General features: G+C 48.4%; 1 protein-coding gene across 2 annotated transcripts in view; it reads left to right on the forward strand.

Annotated features, from left to right (window-relative positions):
* The window catches only part of epha2b (eph receptor A2 b), a 68,906-nt gene extending 48,088 nt beyond the window's left edge, over positions 1-20,818 (forward strand). Inside the window, exons 7-17 of one of the 2 annotated variants that reach the window (XM_072478289.1) lie at positions 1,798-1,966; positions 3,083-3,173; positions 5,356-5,414; positions 5,917-6,042; positions 6,860-7,042; positions 7,192-7,253; positions 7,932-8,141; positions 9,482-9,631; positions 10,793-10,986; positions 16,845-17,000; positions 19,355-20,818. In XM_072478289.1, the coding sequence (XP_072334390.1) occupies positions 1,798-1,966; positions 3,083-3,173; positions 5,356-5,414; positions 5,917-6,042; positions 6,860-7,042; positions 7,192-7,253; positions 7,932-8,141; positions 9,482-9,631; positions 10,793-10,986; positions 16,845-17,000; positions 19,355-19,463 (1,509 nt within the window). In that variant the 3' untranslated portion in view covers positions 19,464-20,818. The remainder of the gene's footprint in view (positions 1-1,797; positions 1,967-3,082; positions 3,174-5,355; positions 5,415-5,916; positions 6,043-6,859; positions 7,043-7,191; positions 7,254-7,931; positions 8,142-9,481; positions 9,632-10,792; positions 10,987-16,844; positions 17,001-19,354) is intronic. The other variant, XM_072478290.1, reaches the window with a different exon arrangement.
* Positions 20,819-21,037: the final 219 nt, after the last annotated feature.

A 21,037-nucleotide genomic window follows, 5' to 3' on the forward strand; every position in this document is an offset into this window, starting at 1 on the left:
TAAAATTGCTGATGGTTTTCATGCATATCAACCACTGAGCTGACTGTAGGAATTTCACACCAGCTGAAACAAGAGGTGATGTGAAACCAGTCTGCAATTTAATTAAGGAAATGCACAAGCAAGTGAGGGTGTTGGACTTTAGGCAGTTGCAAGGCTGTGTCGTGTGTAATAAGTGTAACATCCTGAAACACAGATACTGTTACATATATCTGAGAAACAGTCTGACTAATCCCTCGTTGAGATGAGTGAGAAACACCCAGTTAAATCCCTCGAGGTGTTAAATGGAAACTGACAGATTGTCAGTGGGAATTAGCGGGACTGCAAGCTGCAACTCCGCTTCCATGTCCTAGGGAAGGGAATTTGTTGCGTGAAATTCTCTCTCCAAAATAACCTTCATTTAGAACAAAATCCTATTTTGAGAGGTTCCCTGTCTCTCGGGGCAGAAAGTTCCAACAGCCTGAGCAACTGCAAGGATGCCGGTTCCTCTGCCAGCATCTAGCTCCTGAAAATAACCTGGAACAGCTCCAGAACAACACCCCTCATCTGTGTTGAATTGACTGGTCTCAGCAGTGGGTGCGGGCGGTGGGGGTGGGGGAGAAGGGGAGGAGGTGTTTATCAGGCCTTGGTGTCCCTAGGCTAAAGAAGGGGTAGGTGGGGGGGAGCGGGGCATAAATCAGTAATATTCATGAACACTCCATCGATTCTCCAAGGGGCGGCACAGCGGTTAGCACTGTTGCCCCACACAGCGCCATGGACCTGGGTTCAATTCCGGCCTTGGGTAACTGTGTGGAGTTTGCACCTTCTCCTTGTGTCTGCGTAAGTTTCCTCCGGGTGCTCTGGTTTCCTCCCACAGAGCAAAGATGTGCAGGTCAGGTGGATTGACCATGCTAAATTGCCCCTTAGTGTCCAATGGTTAGGTGGGGTTACGGGGAAAGGCAGGGGTAGAGAGCCCTTCCCGAGGGTCGGTGCAGACTCGATGGGCCGAATGGCCCCCTTCTGCACCGTAAGGTTTCTATGATGCCTTTTTAAAATAAATTTAGAGTACCCAATTCTTTTTGTCCCCCCAATTAAGGGGCAATTTAGCGTGGCCAATCCACCTAGCCTGCTCATCTATGGGTTGTGTGATTCTATGATTCTTGCTGGAGGGTGTATGGGCTGGGAAATCAGTGTGATGCACACTGTGGTCAAATGCCCCAACAATATTCACTATTTATTCATGCGGGAAGAATGCTCATTTAGGTGAAGACGATCCAAACCCATCCCCGAGTGTGTCTCCATCTTGAATAGAGAGAGGAAATGTTTGTAACAAAAATAATTCTCTGTCCACTGCACATTGCAACATCAAATTCACATCCTCTGCAGTAACCGATGGTGAATTGAAATAGCTTTGCTTTGTGCTTTACGATGCAAACCTTTTGTTCTCTTGTGAATTACAAAAGCTGTGTAGTCCCCCTGTTTAACATGCATGTATTCCTTGTGCTTGACTCTCGAGGCCATTGAAAGGTTTACATAATAATGAGACACCCTGAGACCTACCTTCCCCTTATGTGATTGTGACCATTCACTGCTCCAAAGAGATCATTACTGCCTCTTAATCACCAGAATCCCATTTGTATACAGAACAAGAGAAATCACAAAAAAGGAGAGGGTTAATTCTTTTCACTTTGTTCTGTTCAGGGCAACTTCCCTCTGCCCCTCCCCCTTCACCCATGACCCCCAAGAGGCTGGGGTCAACCTGATTGCCTTGATAATGAGAACTGCTGTTTAATCTTTTCTCCCAACGTTCTCTCCCTGTAGGTGGATCAACAGAGCTACACCGTGCTGCGATCTGACAATAACTTTGCAAAGGTTTCAAACTTGCAGCCTGGGACCATGTATGTTTTCCGTGTGCAGGCATTGACGCCAGATGGAGCTGGATTTTACAGCGAGACGTACGAGTTCATGACCCTTTCGGATAAAGGTGAAGGTATTGTTTTTTTAAATAAATTTAGACTACCCAATTCTTTTCTTTCCAATTAAGGGGCAATTTAGCGTGTCCAATCCACCTACCCTGCTCATCTTTGGGTTACATCTTTGACCCATGCACACACGGGGAGAATGTGCAAACTCCACACGGACAGTGACCCGGGGCCGGTATCGAACCCGGGTCCTTGGCGGCGTGAGGCAGCGGTGCTAACCACTGCGCCAACGTGCTGCCCCGTGAAGCTCTTGTTAACAGGTTCCCAGATTGTTCTTTTCCTCTGCGATTATGTTTGTAAATCTGTCTTCCCCCATTTCCTTTTCAAATGAAAACCGAAGAGGTAAGGGATACAAATACATCTGCCAACACGCGGGAGAAAAATTTTGGTGGGGTCCCTTTTGTCAGAAGTTGACTCTCAAATCTTTCGGTGGGATCGGTATTGCCAGCAGTTGTGTGTGTTTGGACCCAATTTCCACCATTTGTTTTATTCCCCCCACCCCCCCCCCATCCTTTGTCATTTATTTTCTTCTGTAACTGCTCAGGTCCTTACATTCCTGTCCAAGAGGTCAGGTTAGCAGATCAAAGGCTCGTGGGCCTCCCCAGTTTGACCTGTGCATTCATTGAATCCACTGTGCCTTTGATGTTTTGTACATTGCTGAGCTTAAGGCCATAAGAACTCGGACCTGGAGGAGACCACGCAGCCCTTTGGGCCTGCTCCTCCGTTTGGTACACTCACATCGATCTTCTGCCTCAACACCATTTTTGCTTCCCATACCGGATCTGGGGTGGGATTTGAAGGGCCCGCCTTCTCAACCTTGCCCCTTGCCTGGGGTGGGGTGATCCTCAGGTTAAATCACCACTGGTCAGCTCTTCCCCTCAAAAAGGGGAAAGCAGCTTATGGTCATCTGAGACTGTGGAGATTTAAATTATTTTACAGGACCAACATCCACTTGGTAGATCAGTGGGGTTCCCAAGAGCTTTCTTGAAATAAAATAGCCATTGGTCGGAGATCAGAAGCAAAAGCACAGGACAAACCTGAAATGAGAGGGAAGCATTATGTACGTTAACACATTGGGTAAAACCCAGGATGAGAAAATAATTCCCTTCCCTTTCTTTCACTAGATCCTAATTGGACAACCCTTATAGTGGGGATGGTGGTTGGAGGAGTCATTATCACACTGCTGCTATTCATCATTTTCTACATGAGGAGGAGGTGAGTTTTCAACCTGCAGCAATCAAAATAACCTCTCACAACTCACTGTATTCATTGGCTGGAATTTTCTGGCTGTTCCCATCGGGAATCTTCTGGTCCCACGAATGGCACAGCCCCTTTTCCAGTGTCAAGGGGTGCATTCAACGGGAAAACCCGCTGACAATGGCGGGCCCAGAAGGTCCCGCTGCCGGCCAATGGTGGGTCCTTACCCTGCTGAAAATTACACAGCGTGCTGGGTGGAAAATCCCACCCATTGTGTTTCTGCGCAAGATATATTTTTCTGGTTGAAAATTTTTGTGATATGTTTCAGATTTAGACCTGTTGCACCCATGATGGTGTGAACATTTAGCATTGGCGTTTGAACGTCCATGAGGGTCTAACATACATAAGAACCTGGAGCAGGATGAGGCAATTCAGCCCCTCGAGCCCGCTCCACCATTCAATACGATCATGGCTGATCTCCCCTCGGCCTCAACTCTACCTTCCTGCCCATTCTCCATAACCCCTCAACCCTTCACCAATTCAAAATCTCTCTATCTCCTCCTCAAATTTACTCAATGTCCCGGCATCCACCGCACTCTGGGGTAGCGAATTCCCAGATTCACGCCCCTTTGAGAGAAGTAATTTCTCCTCATCTCTGTTTCGAATCTGCTACCCCCTTATCCTGAAACCATGACCTCTCGTTCTAGATTGCTCCACAAGAGGAAGCATCCGCTCTACATCGACTTTGTCAATACCGTTTATCATCGTCCATACCTCAATTAGATCTCCGCTCGTTCTTCTAAACTCGAGAGAGGATGGGCGATATTCTCCCCCTCCCCCCACCCACCCCGCGCCAGGTGGGAGAATCGCCGGGGCGCTGCGCGAATCGCGCCACGCTGCCCCGACACCCGCACGCGATCCCCCCCCCGAAACCAGCGCCGCGCGATTCGCACTGGGCCGCTCGGAGAATCGCCGCAAACGGCGAGCGGTGATTCTCCGGCCCAGATGGGCCGAGCGGCCGTGCGTAAACGGCCTAGTCCCGCCGGCGCCGGCCACACCTGGTCGCTGTTGGCGGGTACTCGTCGCGAAGGCTTGGGGGAGCGGCCTGTTGGGGGGGGCTCCGTTCCCGGGGGGGTGAGGGCCTCCGGAGTCGCCTGATACGCGATTGGGACCAACCAATTGGCAGGCAGACCTCTCTGTCAGCGAGCCTGGATCCATCCGCCATGTTTGTGCGGGGCGGCCTGGGGGAGGACGGCCACCGCGCATGTGCTAGTTGGCGCCGGCCCAACTGCGCACGTGCAGGACCCAAGGTGCCGCGTCTTTTACGCGCCGCCGGCTCTCTGACGTCGTGCCGAGGCCCCGCCCTCGTAAATCGCGCAACGCCTCTGCTAGCCCCACGGAGGGGGGAGAATAGGGGTCTGGGAACAGGCGCCGACGACGGAGTGAAACACTCCGGTTTTTACTCCGGCGCCGGCACTTAGACTCCCGTTGGGAGAATCCCGCCCTATAGGTCTAAACTGCTCAATCTCCATACCACAAGTCCCAAATCAATCTAGTGAACCTCCTCTGAACTGCCTCCAATGCAACGACATCCCTCCTCAAGTAAGAGGATCAAACTTGTACGCAGTACGGCAGGTGCAGTCGCACCAATGCCTTGTACAGTTGCAGCAACACTTCCCTACTTTTATACTCTATTCCTTCAGCTATAAAGGCCAAAATTCCATTTGCCTTCCTCATTACCTGGTATACCCGCATGTAGGACAGAACAAGCGGATTGGTCAATGCAATGAAACGGGGGAGGTGGTACATACTATTTACAAAATGGTAGCACACGACTGGTCAGAAGTCACATATGAAAGAAATCAAAACACTTCTACTCACTTTGAGCAGCAATGGAAAATGAGGGGCAGGATTTTCTGACCGTCCCTGCTGGTGGGATCGTCTTGTCCCACCGACGGTGAGCACCCCCCCCCCCCCCCCCCCCATGGGGTTTCCCGGCAGCAGAGGGCGCGAACAGCAGGAAACCCCGTTGATAGCGGTGGGACCGGAAAATCCCACCCCCAGCCAATGGCGGGCCGCCGTGGGGTGTGGAAAATCCAGCCCGAGATCTTGCCTGGCCTGGTTTGCAATGGTCAAAATTACCAAAATTATCCTCTAAACTAGGGCCGTGATATATTTTCTTTTGAATCTATTTTTTTAGGAGACGCAGTTCCCGGGCACGTCAGGGACCTGAGGACATTTATTTCACCAAACACTCTGGTAAGTCTCATATTAAATTTTAAAAAACCCTTGCCTCTGCGAGATAAACCCAGTCAGAATGGAGGCAGTGAAAGATGATTTCCCATTTAGAAGCTGAGTAATGTCTTCTGTTTTGAAAATGCAAATTTTTACTTCTCCCAATTTCATATGTTCAGTACTCTCCTGTGAGTACTTACTGCCAGCTTGCTGCCTTAGTGACTGAATATTGAAAAAGCCAGCTTGTCAAGGCAGTACCAGTCATGGGCCCAACAGACACCCTCGGCCTACTCGGCCACATGACCATGCAGGTAATTATAGGCCCCACCCTTCCATCTTGGCTCTATCTGGGTGACTGGGTGCCTCCTGCTGGCCTGGTGGTTTTATTTGGGTGTCTGCAGGCCTCTGCACAGACTTTGACCATGTGGAAACCATGTTTGCAACTATTAATGTTAGTATCTTGCCCGCTATTTTAACAGGTGTGGGTTATACATTAAAATGTTTGTGGGTTTTTTTTGACCTCCAGACCAGCTGATGCCTCTGAAGACCTATGTTGATCCACACACGTATGAGGACCCAAACCAGGCCATCCTGAAGTTTGCCGATGAGATCCATCCGTCGGCAATCACCAAGCAGAAAGTGATTGGAGCTGGTAGGTAATGTTTTACTACGAAAATGACCCGCTATCCAAACTCCAGGGGCGCAATTCTCCGACCCCCCACCAGGTCGGCGAATCGCCAGGGGCTGGCGTGAATCCTGCCCCCGCCATGTCCCGAATTCTCCGCCACCAGAGATTCGGCGGGGGCGGGAATTGCACCGGTCGGCGGAAATCGCGCCGGTCGGCGGGCCCACCCCCGGCGTTTCTCCGGTCCGCGATGGGCCGAAGTCCCGCCGCTGTCAACCCACGCAAGCCGGCGTGGATTGAGCCACCTTTCGAACGGCGGGACAAGGTGGCGCGGGCAGCCTCTGGGGTCCTGGGGGGGGGGGGGGCGCGGTGCGATCTGGCCCCGGGGGGTGCCCCCACGGTGGCCTGGCCCGCGATCGGGGCCCACCGATCCGCGGGCGGGCCTGTGCCGTGGCGGCACCCTTTTCCATCCGCCTTCGCCATGGTCTTCACTATGGCGGAGGCGGAAGAGACCCCCTCCACTGCGCATGCGTGGGGATGCCGTGAGTGGCCGCTGACGCTCCCGCGCATGCGTCGCGCGGCAAAGTCATTTCCGCGCCAGCTGGCGGGGCGCCAAAGGCCTTTCCCGCCAGCCGGCGGGGCGGAAATCACTCCGGCGCGGGCCTAGCCCCTCAAGGTGAGGGCTCGGCCCCACAAGATGCGGAGAATTCCGCACCTCTGGGGCGGCGCGATGCCGGACTGATTCGGCGGACGTTGCGCCGATTGCGGAGAATCCCGCCGTAGAACGGCATGCTGAGCAGCACAGTGGTAGTAAAACTAAATTCTCCACTTTGCCCCCAAATAGGTGAATTTGGTGAGGTCTACAAAGGGATTCTGAAGAAAGGTCGAAAGGAGATTGGTGTAGCGATTAAAACACTGAAAAGCGGCTACACAGAAAGCCAAAGGATTGATTTCCTGAGTGAAGCCAGCATCATGGGGCAGTTTAGTCATCACAACGTGATTCATCTGGAGGGAGTTGTCACCAAATGTGAGTAGCCAGGTTGAATGAAGAACTACATTCTCAATAAAACATATCCAGTCAGCCTATAAACACCTTGTGGAATGGAGAGAACGAGGGAAACTCTCTCAATAGAAGATGCACTTACCTTACATACTGTCCTCCCTGCCTCTTTACAGACAAACCCCTGATGATCGTTACCGAGTATATGGAAAATGGAGCACTCGATGCCTACCTCCGGGTGAGTACCCACATTTTAGATCCTTGGTAGGAGTCTTACAAAAAAATTGGAACATTTAATCAGTTCCAAATAATGGAGTGGGAATTTTCTGAAGCACATTGTTGTACATTGCAGCCTTTACCCTCCTTTACATGGAGGACATTATTCCTAATGACATCTTCATGCAACACCCAGTAAGAGGATGCAGTGTAATAATATGAACCTTGCCACATGGCTCCTTCTGCACTGTAAATTCTGCAGTGTAAATTCTATGATTCTATGATACATGTTAGTACAGATATCTTCAATGATGCATATCTGTTTTTTGCTGCATTCCAACCCCATGGCCACCACACTGAATGTGTATAACCAGTTCCTTGAATATGTTTTCAGTAATGTCCAAAATGTGTTCAGACAATATTCCGAAGAGGGAAAGGTCAGCAGATTACTGACCCCTTGACCCTGGCATTTTGAGGTCTGGGATTGGAGACACTGTGGGTATTGTGAGGCACGCAGCTTATTAAAACCACTCTGCCTACGAATGAACATTGAGAACTGCAGCAGCGAACCTTGGGCGGAGTCCGTGATTTTTGCTCTGCTGCCCTTCCCAACACAGATTGATGATAAGTGGGAGTGAGTGGGGCTCAAGAAGCTGCTTGTGCTACAGATATTAATGGGAATTAACTTGCTCCGTTGCAGAGGAACGACGGCGATTTCTCTTCTCTCCAGCTGGTCGGAATGCTGCGTGGAATTTCGTCCGGCATGAAGTACCTTTCCGACATGAATTATGTGCACCGGGACCTTGCAGCTCGCAACATCCTGGTGAACAGTCAACTGGTGTGCAAAGTGTCGGACTTTGGGCTCTCCCGAGTGTTGGAAGATGACCCTGAGGGGACGTACACCACGAGTGTGAGTATATCCTTTGTAATAAGAATGGATTTAATTGGCGGTGGGGAGGGGAGGAAAACCCTTTGCAAATTTCCATATTGCCAAGTAAGGTCCAGAATCATGGAATTCCCTTAGATTAAAGAAAATTTGGAGTGAGTACTGCCACCTAACCAGATGTGAAATCTAATTGTCTTCTTGCAACTTTCTGAGCAGACTCCAAATTGCTGTGTTTCAGCGAGAGCACATTTGAGTCTACTCGGGCAAACGTAATGCTTGCCCGGACTGGGAATTGGCTTTGGTAAAACTTGAATTAAGTTAGATTTCTTACTGACCAATTTGATTCATTGATTTTATGGAATTCCATATCTTGCAAGCCTACTCCCAAAATAGGGAAGCATGAGGCAGAGAATGTCTTGTCCTGAGTGCCACAACACTAACCTGTGCCCTCGGCATCAAGTCATCCATCCAAATCTTGAATCCAGCAGTCTCTGGTCTACAATTCGTTTTTGTTGATTCATGGCTCATGGGCATCACTGGCTGGCATTTATTGCCCTTGAATGGCTTTCAGGGGACATGTAAGAGTCAACCACATTACTGTGGGTCTGGAGTCACATGTAGGCCAGACCAGGTAAGGATGGCGGATTTCCTTCTCCGATGGGCAATAGCGAACCGGATGGTCAGATTATTGTCAGTTCCTTTTTTTTGCGCTTGTAATAAACTTGTTCCTGTCATTTTCCAAATGTAACATGGGCCTGCTGGGCAACATGTAAGAATTTTAGACGTGGGAAGGGCAGATTTGGCTCGATCACCATATCGCTCACATTCTGTTACAACACATTTAAAGGATCTGTTTCAGTGTCGTTTCCTGGTAACGCACACTCCCATTCTATTGCAACTTCTGGGTTTTAAAAAAGTTTTGCGATTGCTTCCAATTCCAATTCCTAACTTTTAACTTGCAGCTCGCCAATGGATTTTCCAGCATTTCTGTAAATGCCTCATGAATATGGTGACTGCTGTTTTCTCTGGGACATCTTGCGTCACCAGTTTGCATTTAAACAGCAATCTGTTACCTGGCATTGAGGGCGATAAAGGGCTGGGAATTGTCCACTTGCGGTAGATTGTGCCCATGGGGCATCAGGAATCCAGCTTTGGATTTATGAATACCTTCTGTGGAAAATTGAAGTGTTCGCTGCAGTGGTCAATGTTTCTGAAGGGACACATGCAGTTGTCATGTGGGAAGCCCAAAGGATCAACATTACGATGGGGATTGTTGCGCAATACCTGACTTTGTGCGAGTTATTTTTGATGCAGTTGGGGAAACTAGAGGCAAACTCGGTTGCTGATGATGTGTTCCTTTTCAGGGAGGGAAGATTCCCATCCGCTGGACTGCTCCGGAGGCAATTGCATATCGGAAGTTTACCTCGGCCAGTGATGTGTGGAGCTTTGGCATTGTAATGTGGGAAGTCTTGTCCTACGGCGAGAGGCCTTACTGGGATATGTCCAATCATGAGGTAAGAGGCAGAGGTGCCTAAAGGATGCAGACTCTTGTGTCCTGGATTTAACAAACTAAGAGACATGTGAACAGAGTGTATAAGGCTCCTCTAGGCTCATTCAGGGCAGGGAAGCACCACATGGGACCCTGAAGAGCATAGAAAGGGCAATGCAGGGGCAAACAATATCACAGAGGAGCAGAAGAGGCAACACTGGAGTAACATGAGAGGAGTTTTTCCATTTTAATGCTCTGCAGCCTGTTGTGGGCTAATTATAGTGAGTGATTTTGGATCTGGGGAATGGAATATTTTGTGTTTCGGTCACCCAGTGTCAGTTCCAGGCACCACCACCTCTGTTACTACACCAGTTAGATGCAAAGGCCAGTTTAGCTCACTTGGTTTGTGATGCAGAGCAGGCCAGCAGCGCGGGTTCAATTACCGTACCGGCTGAGATTATTCATGAAGGCCCTGCCTTCTTAACCTTGCTCCTCGTCTGAAGTGTGGTGATCCTCGTTTTAAATCATCACCTGTCAGCTCTCCCCCTCAAAGGGGAAAGCAGTCTATGGTCACCTGGGACTATGGCGAATTTACTGTACCTTACATCTTTTGTTTTATATACTTAGAGTGCCCAATTCATTTTTTCCAATTAAGGGGCAATTTAGCGTGGCCAATCCACCTAGCCTGCACATCTTTGGGTTGTGGGGGTGAAACCCACGCAAACACGGGGAGAATGTGCAAACTCCATTTCCAATGGAGACAATGTCTGACCAACTTGATTGAATTTTTCAAAGAGGTGACCAGGTGTGTAGATGAAGACAATGCATTTGGACGTAAGGCTTTTGATAACTTTCAGAAGTATTTAGATGTGCACTTGCGATACCAAGGCATACAAGGCCATGGACCAAGTGCTGGAAAATGGCATTAAGGGCAACATGGTGGTGCAGTGGTTAGCACTGCTGCCTCACGGCGGCATTGTCTCATTGTCTCCATTGTCTCATTTCCAATGGGAGCCCTGCACCCAACAGTTTGGCTGAGAGACTAGTTTAGAATTTGTTACCTCTTTCCATGTACGGTCTCTGGATTGTTGTTACGCTTCATTCCCCCGTGACATTTTTGAGTTGCTGGCAATTGGCACTTGTCCCTGTCCTGGGTTATTATATTATGTGTTTGTGTCTTTTGTAGGTGATGAAATCGATCAATGAAGGATTCCGCTTGCCTGCTCCAATGGACTGTCCCTCTGCCATCTACCAGCTGATGATGCAGTGCTGGCAACAAGAGAGGGTCAAACGGCCCAAATTCTGTGACATTGTCAACATCCTCGACAAACTGATCCGCAACCCAGACTCCTTGAAAAACATTGCGGATTTCGATCCACGGTAAGGTCCTGTGGAATAGGAAATGACACCATATTATAGCATCATAGAGGTCGACAGCACAGAAAAGTCTCTTCGGCCCAGCATGTCAAAAACAACCACTTTAACTATTCTTATGCCATTTTCTTTTTTTTAAATAAATTTAGAGTACCCAATTCATTTTTTCCAATTAAGGGGCAATTTAACATGGCCAATCCACCTACCCTGCACATCTTTAGGGTGTGGGGGCGAAATCCAAGCAAACACAGGGAAAATGTGCAAACTCCACATGGACAGTGACCCGAGGCCGGGATCCAACCTGGGACCTCGGCGCCGTGAGGCAGCAGTGCTAACCACTGCGCCACCATGTTGCCCTTAATGCCATTTTCCAGCACTTGGTCCATGGCCTTGTATGCCTTGGTATTGCAAGTGCACATCTAAATACTTCTGAAAGTTATCAAAAGCCTTACGTCCAAATGCATTGTCTTCATCTACACACCTGGTCACCTCTTTGAAAAATTCAATCAAGTTGGTCAGACATGATCTCCCTTTAACAAAACCATGCTGAATGTTCTTGATTCATCATAGAATTTCATGGATTTTTTTTTAAAATTTAGAGTACCCAATTCATTTTTTCCAATTAAGGGGCAATTTAGCGTGGCCAATCCACCTAGCCTGCACATCTTTAGGTTGTGGGGGCGAATGTGCAAACTCCACACGGACAGTGACCCAGAGCTGGGATCGAACCTGGGACCTTGGGCGGCGTGAGGCCGCAGTGCTAACCCACTGCGCCACCGTGCTGCCCTGAATTTCATAGAATTTACAGTGCAGAAGGAGACCATTCGGCCCATCGAGTCTACACCGGCCCTTGAAAAGGGCACCCCACCTAAGCCCGTACCTCCACCCCACCCCCGTAACCCAGTAACCTCACCCAACCTTTTGGACATTAAGAGCAATTTATTATGACCAATCCACCTAACCTGCACATCTTTGGACTGTGGGAGGAAACCGGAGCACCCGGAGGAAACCCACGGAGACACGGGGAGAAAATGCAAACTCCGCACAGACAGTGACCCTAGCCGGGAATCAAACCTGGGACCCTGGAGCTGTGAAGCAACTGTGCTAACCACTTTACTACCATGCCTCCCTGCCCCACTCCCAATGTAGATTAACCCTGTCTCTCAGAATTGCTTCCAATAGTTTCCCACCACTGAGGTTAGACTGACTGGCCCATAGTTTCCTGGTTTATCCCTTCCGCCCTTCTTGAATAATGACACCACATTGGCTATCCTCCAGTCCTCCAGCACCTCGCCTGTGGCCAGAGAGGAATTGAAAATTATTGCCAGCTCCCCTGCTATTTGCTCCCTTGCCTCACTCAACAGCCTGGGATATGTTTCATCTGGCCCTGGAAACTTATCTATTTATAACCCTGTCAGACCACTCAACCTCCTTTCTGTCTATGTTAATTTCTCTAATTTTATAGAATCATGGACGTTTACAGCGTGGAAACAGGCCCTTCGGCCCAGCTTGTCCAAGCCACCCAGTTTCTATCACTAAGCTAGTCCCATTTGCCCGCATTTGGCCCATATCCCTCTATATCCACCCTGCCCATGTAACTGTCTAACTGTTTTTTAAAGGAAGAAATTGTACCCGCTCTACCACTGCCTCTGGCAGCTCGTTCCAGATGCTCCCCACTATTACACTCCTTCTCCCTGATTTCTAATCCCACATCGTCCCTCTGACTAGTGAACACCGACACAAGGTATTTATTTAGAACCCTACCTGTATCCTCTAGCTCCAGAAACAAATGACCACTTTGGTCCTTAAAGTCTTTCTCTAGTTATCCTTTTACCCACCTGTAAAACAACTTACTATGTTCTTTTATTTTACCTGCCAGTATCATTTCATGTCCACTTTTTGCTCTCCTAATTTCCTTTTTTAATTCCCTCTTCTATATGCCTCTAGGGCTTCTGCTGTTTTGAGTCCTCGATATCTGCCATAAGCCTTCCTTTCTCTCCTTCTCCAATTATGTATATCCCTCCGTATCCAGGATTCACTGGATTTGTTGGTCCCACCTTTTTCTTTATTGGAACATGTTGGCCCTGCACTCTCCCTATTTCCTTCTTGAGTGCATCCCACTGTTCTGTCACAGATTTACCTAAAAGTGTCCGCTCCCAGTTCAGTCTGGCCAAATCCAATCTGATTTTATTAAAATCGGCCTTCCCACAGTTTAGAACTTTGATCTCAGGCCTATTATTGTCCCTTTCCATAACAATCTTGAATCCAATGGAGTTACAATCATTGTCTTCAAAATGTTCCTCCACTGAAGCTTCAACCACTTGCCTGGCTTTGTTGCCTAAACCTAAGTCCAGGACTGTCCTCTCCCTTGTAGGACCTTCTATGCGCCTACGTAAAAAGTTCTCCTGGATGCATTTTACGAATTCCGCTCCCTCTAAACTTTTCACACTATGAGTAGCCCAGTTAATGTTGGGCAAGTTGAAATCCCCCACAATCACGACCGTATGACTTTTACACTACGCCTGAAACTTGCCTACATATCGGGCTGGTTTAGCACAGGGCTAAATCGCTGGCTTTGAAAGCAGACCAAGGCAGGTCAGCAGCACGGTTCAATTCCCGTACCAGCCTCCCCGAACAGGCGCCGGAATGTGGCGACTAGGGGCTTTTCACAGTAACTTCATTTGAAGCCTCCTTGTGACAATGAGCGATTTCATATCTGCACTTCAATTTCTCTCGGGCTGTTAGGAAGCATGTGGAACACTCCCAGCGGGGCAGCATCATGGCGCAGTGGTTAGCACTGCTGCCTCACGGCACCTAGAATCCAGGTTCGATCCCGGCCTCGGGTCACTGTCCATGTGGAATTTGGGTCTCACCCCCACAACCCAAAAAAGATGTGGAGGGTATGGATTGGCATTGCTAAATTACCCCTTAACTGGGAAAAAAGAATTGGGTACTCTAAATTTATATTTAAAAAAAGAACATTTTAAGTTTTACCCATCAATATCAAAGAGGAAATTGTCCAAAATGTCTGGAGATTGCTAGAAAACCCCGGATGGGGTTTCCAGCTTCTTTCTCAGCTATGAGTTAATGGGCCTGTTGGAATCATTGATTATCTCCGCCTGTTGCGGGAGTCTATCTGTGTGTTTGACATCTGAGTTATCTGTATGTGCCGCAAGGAATGGGAAAAGTCCAAATCCCGCTTTCATTTTTATTCCTTAAAAAAAAAAGCATTCTCTGGTTACAAAAAGCAATATTCTCCAAGGGTTGCACTAAATATACAAAAGGTTGACTATCTACCGCTGCCAAAAAAACATGAAAGTGAAGGGACTGAGTGACCTCTCCTTATGAGTGGAAAACAATCTTGGGCAATCTATAGATGAGTTGTTAGATGGCATGCTGCCAGCCATGCTGGTACCAGGCAGTTGCCCATAGGGCTCTGACCCCGACTGACACTCTTAACATGGGGGTGCCAATATGGTACCCTTTTTATTAAATGTAAAGTACCCAATTCTTTTTGTTTCCAATTCAGGGGCAATTTAGCGTGGCCAATTCATCTACCCTGCACAACTTTGGGCTGTAGGGGTCAGACCCGCGCAGACACGGGGAGAATGTGCAAACTCCGCACGGACAGTGACTTGGGGCTGGGATCGAACCCGATGCGTAGGCGCTGTGTGGCAGCAGTGCTAAACACTGCGCCAGCGTGTGCTGCCCCCACCAGTCTGGTACCTAACCACGGGTTTAGATTTGGTGCACTGTAAAAGTGGTGGTGGTAATGAAATCTCTGCGCTGGCGAGGATCCAACTTTGTACTCGATAGCTCCAAAGAGTCGCAGAAGCACACATTCCAGTGATCCAGGTGCATGAACAATGGAAAAACCACAAAAAAAACCCTGCTATTTGAATAATGGCTATGGGCAATTTGATCAGAGCCCAGTAAACAAGGCCTGCCTGACTAGCTCAGGGCATAAAGTGAGGATTTATGTTGGCCGAGAGTGAACGTCGGAACTTGAGTAGCTCTTGTGCATTCTAATATCACCCTCTGCATTGAACTGGCTGTCTTTAGTTTCGTATATTTAACCCCTCGCTGCCTTGGTTGCAGTTACTCCCAAGCTTTAGGCCATCCTGAGTCGAGCGAACATTGCGAAGATTAAGTGACCTCAAAATAAGATTTAAGGGTCAAAATAAACTCTTGTCCACCCACAGGGGACGGGATGTGACACAGACTCCAGAAACACTGGTTGGTGCCGCTGAGTCAATTAAAACATTCCAAGGGGAGTCACGTAAATCTCTGGTTTGGGAGGTTCACGGCACAGTGTTGAACAGACACTCTGCATGTGACGCAGTCATAGCTGTCCCCAGATCCTGCGAAGAATGATACCCACAAACCAAATGAAATGATGAAGGTACGAGAATGGATTCATAATTTTAGGGTTTTCTTAATGGCGTTTGGATACTGGGGAGGCACATGGACCGTTTCTCTGAACGATCAAATGTGTGAGGTGGAGTCTGTGATTGAGATCAACTGTCTATGGCCCATGGAAAGGGTGGGTTTGATGAGGTGAATGGTCATTTCTCATATTATTACCAGAATTGGGGCTGCACGGTGGTTAGCACTGCTGCCTCACAGCACCAGAGACCCGCGGGCAATTCTGGTCTTGGGTGACTGTGTGGATTTCTTCCGGGTGCCCCGGTTTCCTGCTGCAGTCCAAAGATGTACAGGTTAGGTGGATTGGTCATGCTGAATTGCCCCTTAGTGCCCAAAATGTTAGGTTTGGTTACAGGGATAGGGTGGGGGAATGGGCTTAGGTGGGCTGCTCTTTCAGAGGGTCAGTGCAGACTCGATGGGCCGAATGGACTCCTCCTGCACTGTAACAATTTGATGATTCTTCCATGAAAAGACAATGGGATGGGCAGCACGGTGGCGCAGTGGTAGCACTGCAGTCTCACTGCGCCGCGGTCCCAGGTTCGATCCCGGCTCTGGGTCGCTGTCCGTGTGGAATTTGCACATTCTCCCCGTGTTCGCGTGGGCTTCACCCCCACAACCCAAAGATGTGCAGGGTAGGTGGATTGGCCACGCTAGATTGCCCCTTAATTGGAAAAAATGAATTGGGTACTCTAAATGGATTTTAAAAAAAGAAAAGACAATGGGTGGGATTCTCTGGCGTGGCGTGCCCCCCCTGCTGGCAGCGGGATCCCCCGTCCTGGCAGCTGGCTAATGGGGTTTCCCATTGTGGACACCCCCATGCCATCGGGAAATCCAAGGGCGTGAGTGTGCTGCCGGCGATGCGGAGGATCCCGCCCCATTGTTAAGTTTATGATTGAATTTTTGGGCCCTGTTTTGTGTTTGAAGCAACTAGCGCGTTGCTGTCTATACAGCCTTGACTACCAGAGACCGGTATTTAAGGCCCGGGTGAACACCCGCCTTATTTTATCAGCCTGAAAGCATCGGTGTTATGTCGAAATATGCGTGTCGCTCCAGATATGAGTCTCCATTTCGTACAGTTGAACCTAGAACAAGGCTCTGGATTGAAATCTCTGCGGGCTGCAAGGCTTGTCCATGAAACAGATTTGAGGTCCTCTCCAGTGAAGTGGGTCCAGAACAACATGGCCCATCCTGTGACACTAATTAATAGACCTACTCAGGCCGACCACAAGAATAACTGTGTAGACAATCCATCCTGTTGTCTCCTTTTTACAAAAATGTTTTTATTGGTGTTCACATAATGGAAGGGGAGGAATGATATGAGCCACTTTGCATTTTGCAGTGTGGCTGGGGTTAAGTCACACTGAATGTAACTGCACTTCCCAATCTTGTAGATGAATTCTAATCAGCAATGGTCTAATGCGCCTTTCGATTCTCTGCAGTGTGTCCATCCGCCTGCCGAGTACCAGTGGAACCGATGGCATGATCTTCCGTACAGTGAACGAGTGGCTGGAGTCTATAAAAATGGGACAGTACCTGGATAGTTTTATGACAGCGGGGTACAATACGATGGAGCATGTTGTTCAGCTAACCACAGAGTAAGTACAATTATGAGTAGCCCCTGAGACACTGCCCCTGCCCCTGCACAACTTGGGCCACGTGCCTGACCTGGAGGGAGTGCTCGAGTCGATTTTCTTAGGTTGCCAATTCAGGCTTCACTGGGAGGTTCCAGCCAACTCTGATTGTTCATGGTGACGTGGGGTCTCTGTCTAATACATAACCGGACACGTTGTCTGTGAGGCGCTGGTTTCTAAAGCCTTCATGAAACAGTGGGAGATGGTACTTAACTCACTGGCGTGGCCAATCCACCTAGCCTGCATATCTTTGGGTTTGTGGGGGTGAAACCCATGCAGACACGGGGAGAATGTGCAAAGTCCACACAGACAGTGACCCGGGGCCGGGTTCGAACCCGGGTCCTCAGCGCTGTAGGCAGCAGTGCTAACCACTGCGCCACCGTGTCGCCCCTATCTGCAAAATTCTTAAAAGGTCTTTCTGTACAACAGTTTATTGCCAGAGCTCTCGGCATGAAAGGATGCTTAAGAGGAATTGTATCCCGAGTTGCTGGGAAAATGCCTACTTCCCTGGGGAATTTCACAGGGACATGTAGGCACTTCAAGGATGTGCTATTAATAGTTTACGGACAATATAACTTCTCAGTCTGACATGGAGCTATCACTTGACTAAATAAACATATCTGACCCTCCACTTTGTAATAAACATTGCAAGCGGCCTGGTTCGGTGTAACAGAGGTCCCACACTCCTCCTGCTGTTACCATGAGAAAGAGGCTGTTTCATCTTAACAGAGGCAAAACCTATCCATGGTCCTAAACGAGCATGAATTAGTGCTCTAATTTCTGAGCATCGGGTAAAAGCTTCTTCAGTGCGAAACTGATTCGATACGTAGTGACGGCAAGATGGAAACTGGCACATAATAGGCCCCTCGGAGTAGCCGGGACAGACTGAATTCAAAGGCCCCAAAGTAATGTGAGTTCTCATACCCAAAAAGGAGGGAGGGGAAGGAAAACAGGAAGCGAAAACAAAGCGAGAAGTTTACAAACCAGGTGTTGCTGTTGATCGCCAGTCACAACACTGGCACTTTTCAAAGGCATTTACTCAAGGTGGGAATGATGGTGGGTGGAGGACAATGCAATTGACTGGAGTAGGTCTTGGGGGCTGGCGAAAGAAGTGTAGGTATCCCGGGAGTGGCATGTTCTCGAGCCGGAATATCAGGGTGTAACAAAAGAAAAACACACACAGACGTTTTCTGCAGAGATTTAAACAAACAAAGGGAAGTATTTGCATTCATTGTAAATACAGCAGAGTGAAACATAATGTGATCACCTTGCAGCATACATCTTGGCCCATGATCAGAATGCTCTCTCGCTAAACAGGAAATGTCAGGTTCTTATCTGCATGGAAATGAGGGCAAGTAGAGGTGGAGCACAAAAGAACCCAATTTAGTACAGCCTGGTGAATGCAGCTAGTGGTGGACGCAACATGACCTGTTCTTTCCCAAGTTGTAGTGCAGATGAGTGTGAGCATGAGAATAAAGCAGGGGGGACCCAAACATGTGTAGGGTAGGTGGATTGGCCACGCTAAATTGCCCCTTAATTGGGATTTTTTAAAAAAAAGTAAAATGGGTTTTTGATTTCTTTTGAAAGAATCACTGTACAGTTGCCCAGAGCATTTTGATGCGACAATTGCATGCTAACCTCCATCGCTGCGTGCGGCTCCACTGTGGCCAGGTGCAGGAAAAATTCCCCAGCTTGCTATTTCTTGCATTTGCATGGTCAACGTGGCGTTAGACATGCCTAGCAATTAAAATATATGAGGAAAGTCATGACACATGACCTGGCGTGTGTAAAAATAAACCACCGCACTAGCGATGAGCCCCTTCCACATGTCAGGCATGGCTCAGTCGGTAGCACGGTTATCACTGAGTCAGAAGGATCTGGGTGCACGCCCCACATCACAACCTGATCACTGACTCCAAGGCCGACTCTCCAGTGCAGTAATGAGGGGAGTGCTGCGTTGCCAGAGATGCTGCCTTTCAGACAAGGCATTAAACTGAGGCCCTGTCTGTTTTCTCTGGTGGGATGGAAAGGATTCCATGGCACTATTAACGGAGGAGCAGGGAGTCACCCTCGGTGTCTTGGGCAATAATTATTCCTCAGTCAACCGCACAGAAACAGATTTGTTGGCTGTTATCACATTGCTGTTTGTGGGAGCTTGCTGCATGTAAATTGGTTGCCGTGGCCACTACGCTTGGAAAAAATACTTCATTGATTGTAAAGCACTTTAAGATGTTAGTGGTCGTGGAAAGCGCTGACAGATGCAAGTTTTAAACATTTTTTACATATGCTAACCAGTCGCTTTTTTTCAATTAATTCAGGGATGTGAAAAAGATTGGAGTCCGGTTACCAGGGCACCAGAAACGGATTGCTTACAGCATTCTGGGACTGCAGGAACAGGCTACTAGCATGGGCGTATACACTGTGTGAACTCCTCCTACATATTCCCGACCCTGAGGGGGCTAAAACTCCAAAAATCTTTTTTCAAACGACTTGCAATACTTGAACGGGACAATGACTTTACACACGAGAGTGCTGGAGAAACCTGGTGCTGAAGAAAAACTCTCTTCCTGTTGCCTTTTTCAAAATCTGGCGGAGATGTAAATAGAAAGAGAGGAATGCATCGCCACCCGGACTCTCATGACTCCTCATCCAATGTTTGGGATTCCAACTGGCGTGCGTCCAACACGATTGTATTAGGAGGAGTGGGAACCTTCCAGAAGCCCTTGAACCAAAGAGGCTAGAACTAGATTGCTGAGCTGGTGCAGTGTGTGTGTGTGTGTGTGTGTGTGTGCGTGCGTGTGGAGGGAATGAACTGGTTCATTTAGATCCAGGCAGCATCCAGTTCCAATCCGTACGTGTTGGATTGGTTTGTTGGCTTCATCCCTTTTAATAGCTACAGGGTGCTCGGTACCCAGTAATAAGACTATCGCAGGAGATGTCTCCTTATTGAACAGCATCTTCAGAATCACTTCCATATTGAAGTTGAGACTCTCTCAGGAAATATTTAACTTTTGAACTTTACATTTCCTGTTGCCTAGGGTTTGAAGCACCGCTCCATGTTGGCGAACTTGATGGCATTAAACCAGACAAAGTTTAATAGATGGCGTGTGAAATACTAATTCTCAACCCTTGTGTATAAATGTAATTTAAGCACGTTTCATTAGACCTAGAGCTTAAAACGGCATCATAAACAAATGGCACAGTCGAGCCCTGACTGGCTAAATCTCGCAAAGCATTTCCCAGTTGGCTGAACCGGATGACCCTTCCGTTGGGTTGTGTTGAATGATTTCCACGTGTAATAGTGCATTCCAAATACCCCACAATTTGGGCTGTAACGTACCTGGTGGCCCTTGAATGCCCTAGTGTGTGATTAAATGGTTAGAACATGCCACCACACAAATGGGCCGCTTGACACACCCTCTCGTTTTTGGGCTGGCGTTTCAAATCCGTTAGGAGTCTGAAAGCCCGCTGGGCAACATTCCATATGCATACTTTGGGGCGGGTCATCCAAGCAGTAGCAGTCATATGCCACTCGGCCAGCTCAAAGACTACCTCGACCCCAACCCTGGAGGTGCAATGACGGGTACTTTGATTGCTTTCTGAAGCAAGCTGCCAACAAGGCAACATCTGGCTAAATCCCAAAGGTTAAAATTGCCTCAAACATAATGTCTGATCTCCACATTGTGCAAACGTTCCCATTTCAGAAGTTTCCTTCTCCCAATGTCTGTGTATGATTACTTCCGTACTGATCCATAAGCAAAATAGCAATAAGATCATTGGCTTTGGGGGGGGGGGGGGGGGAGTGGCATTCATGTTGGATTTGCACACAGCATTATGTGGGGGGCTGCGGGGGGAGGGGAATCCTATATTTTTCAAATCGGTGTTATTTTTTTAAATTAAAAACAAAAAAGAGTGAATTTGCACAGCCTGAATTTTATTTCGCGATTTTTAGGGATCAGGCAGATTTTTTATATATAGTGAATCTCTTCAGAAATAGTTTG

Source organism: Scyliorhinus torazame, chromosome 16, assembly GCF_047496885.1.
Source record: "Scyliorhinus torazame isolate Kashiwa2021f chromosome 16, sScyTor2.1, whole genome shotgun sequence".
Taxonomy (NCBI): domain Eukaryota; kingdom Metazoa; phylum Chordata; class Chondrichthyes; order Carcharhiniformes; family Scyliorhinidae; genus Scyliorhinus; species Scyliorhinus torazame.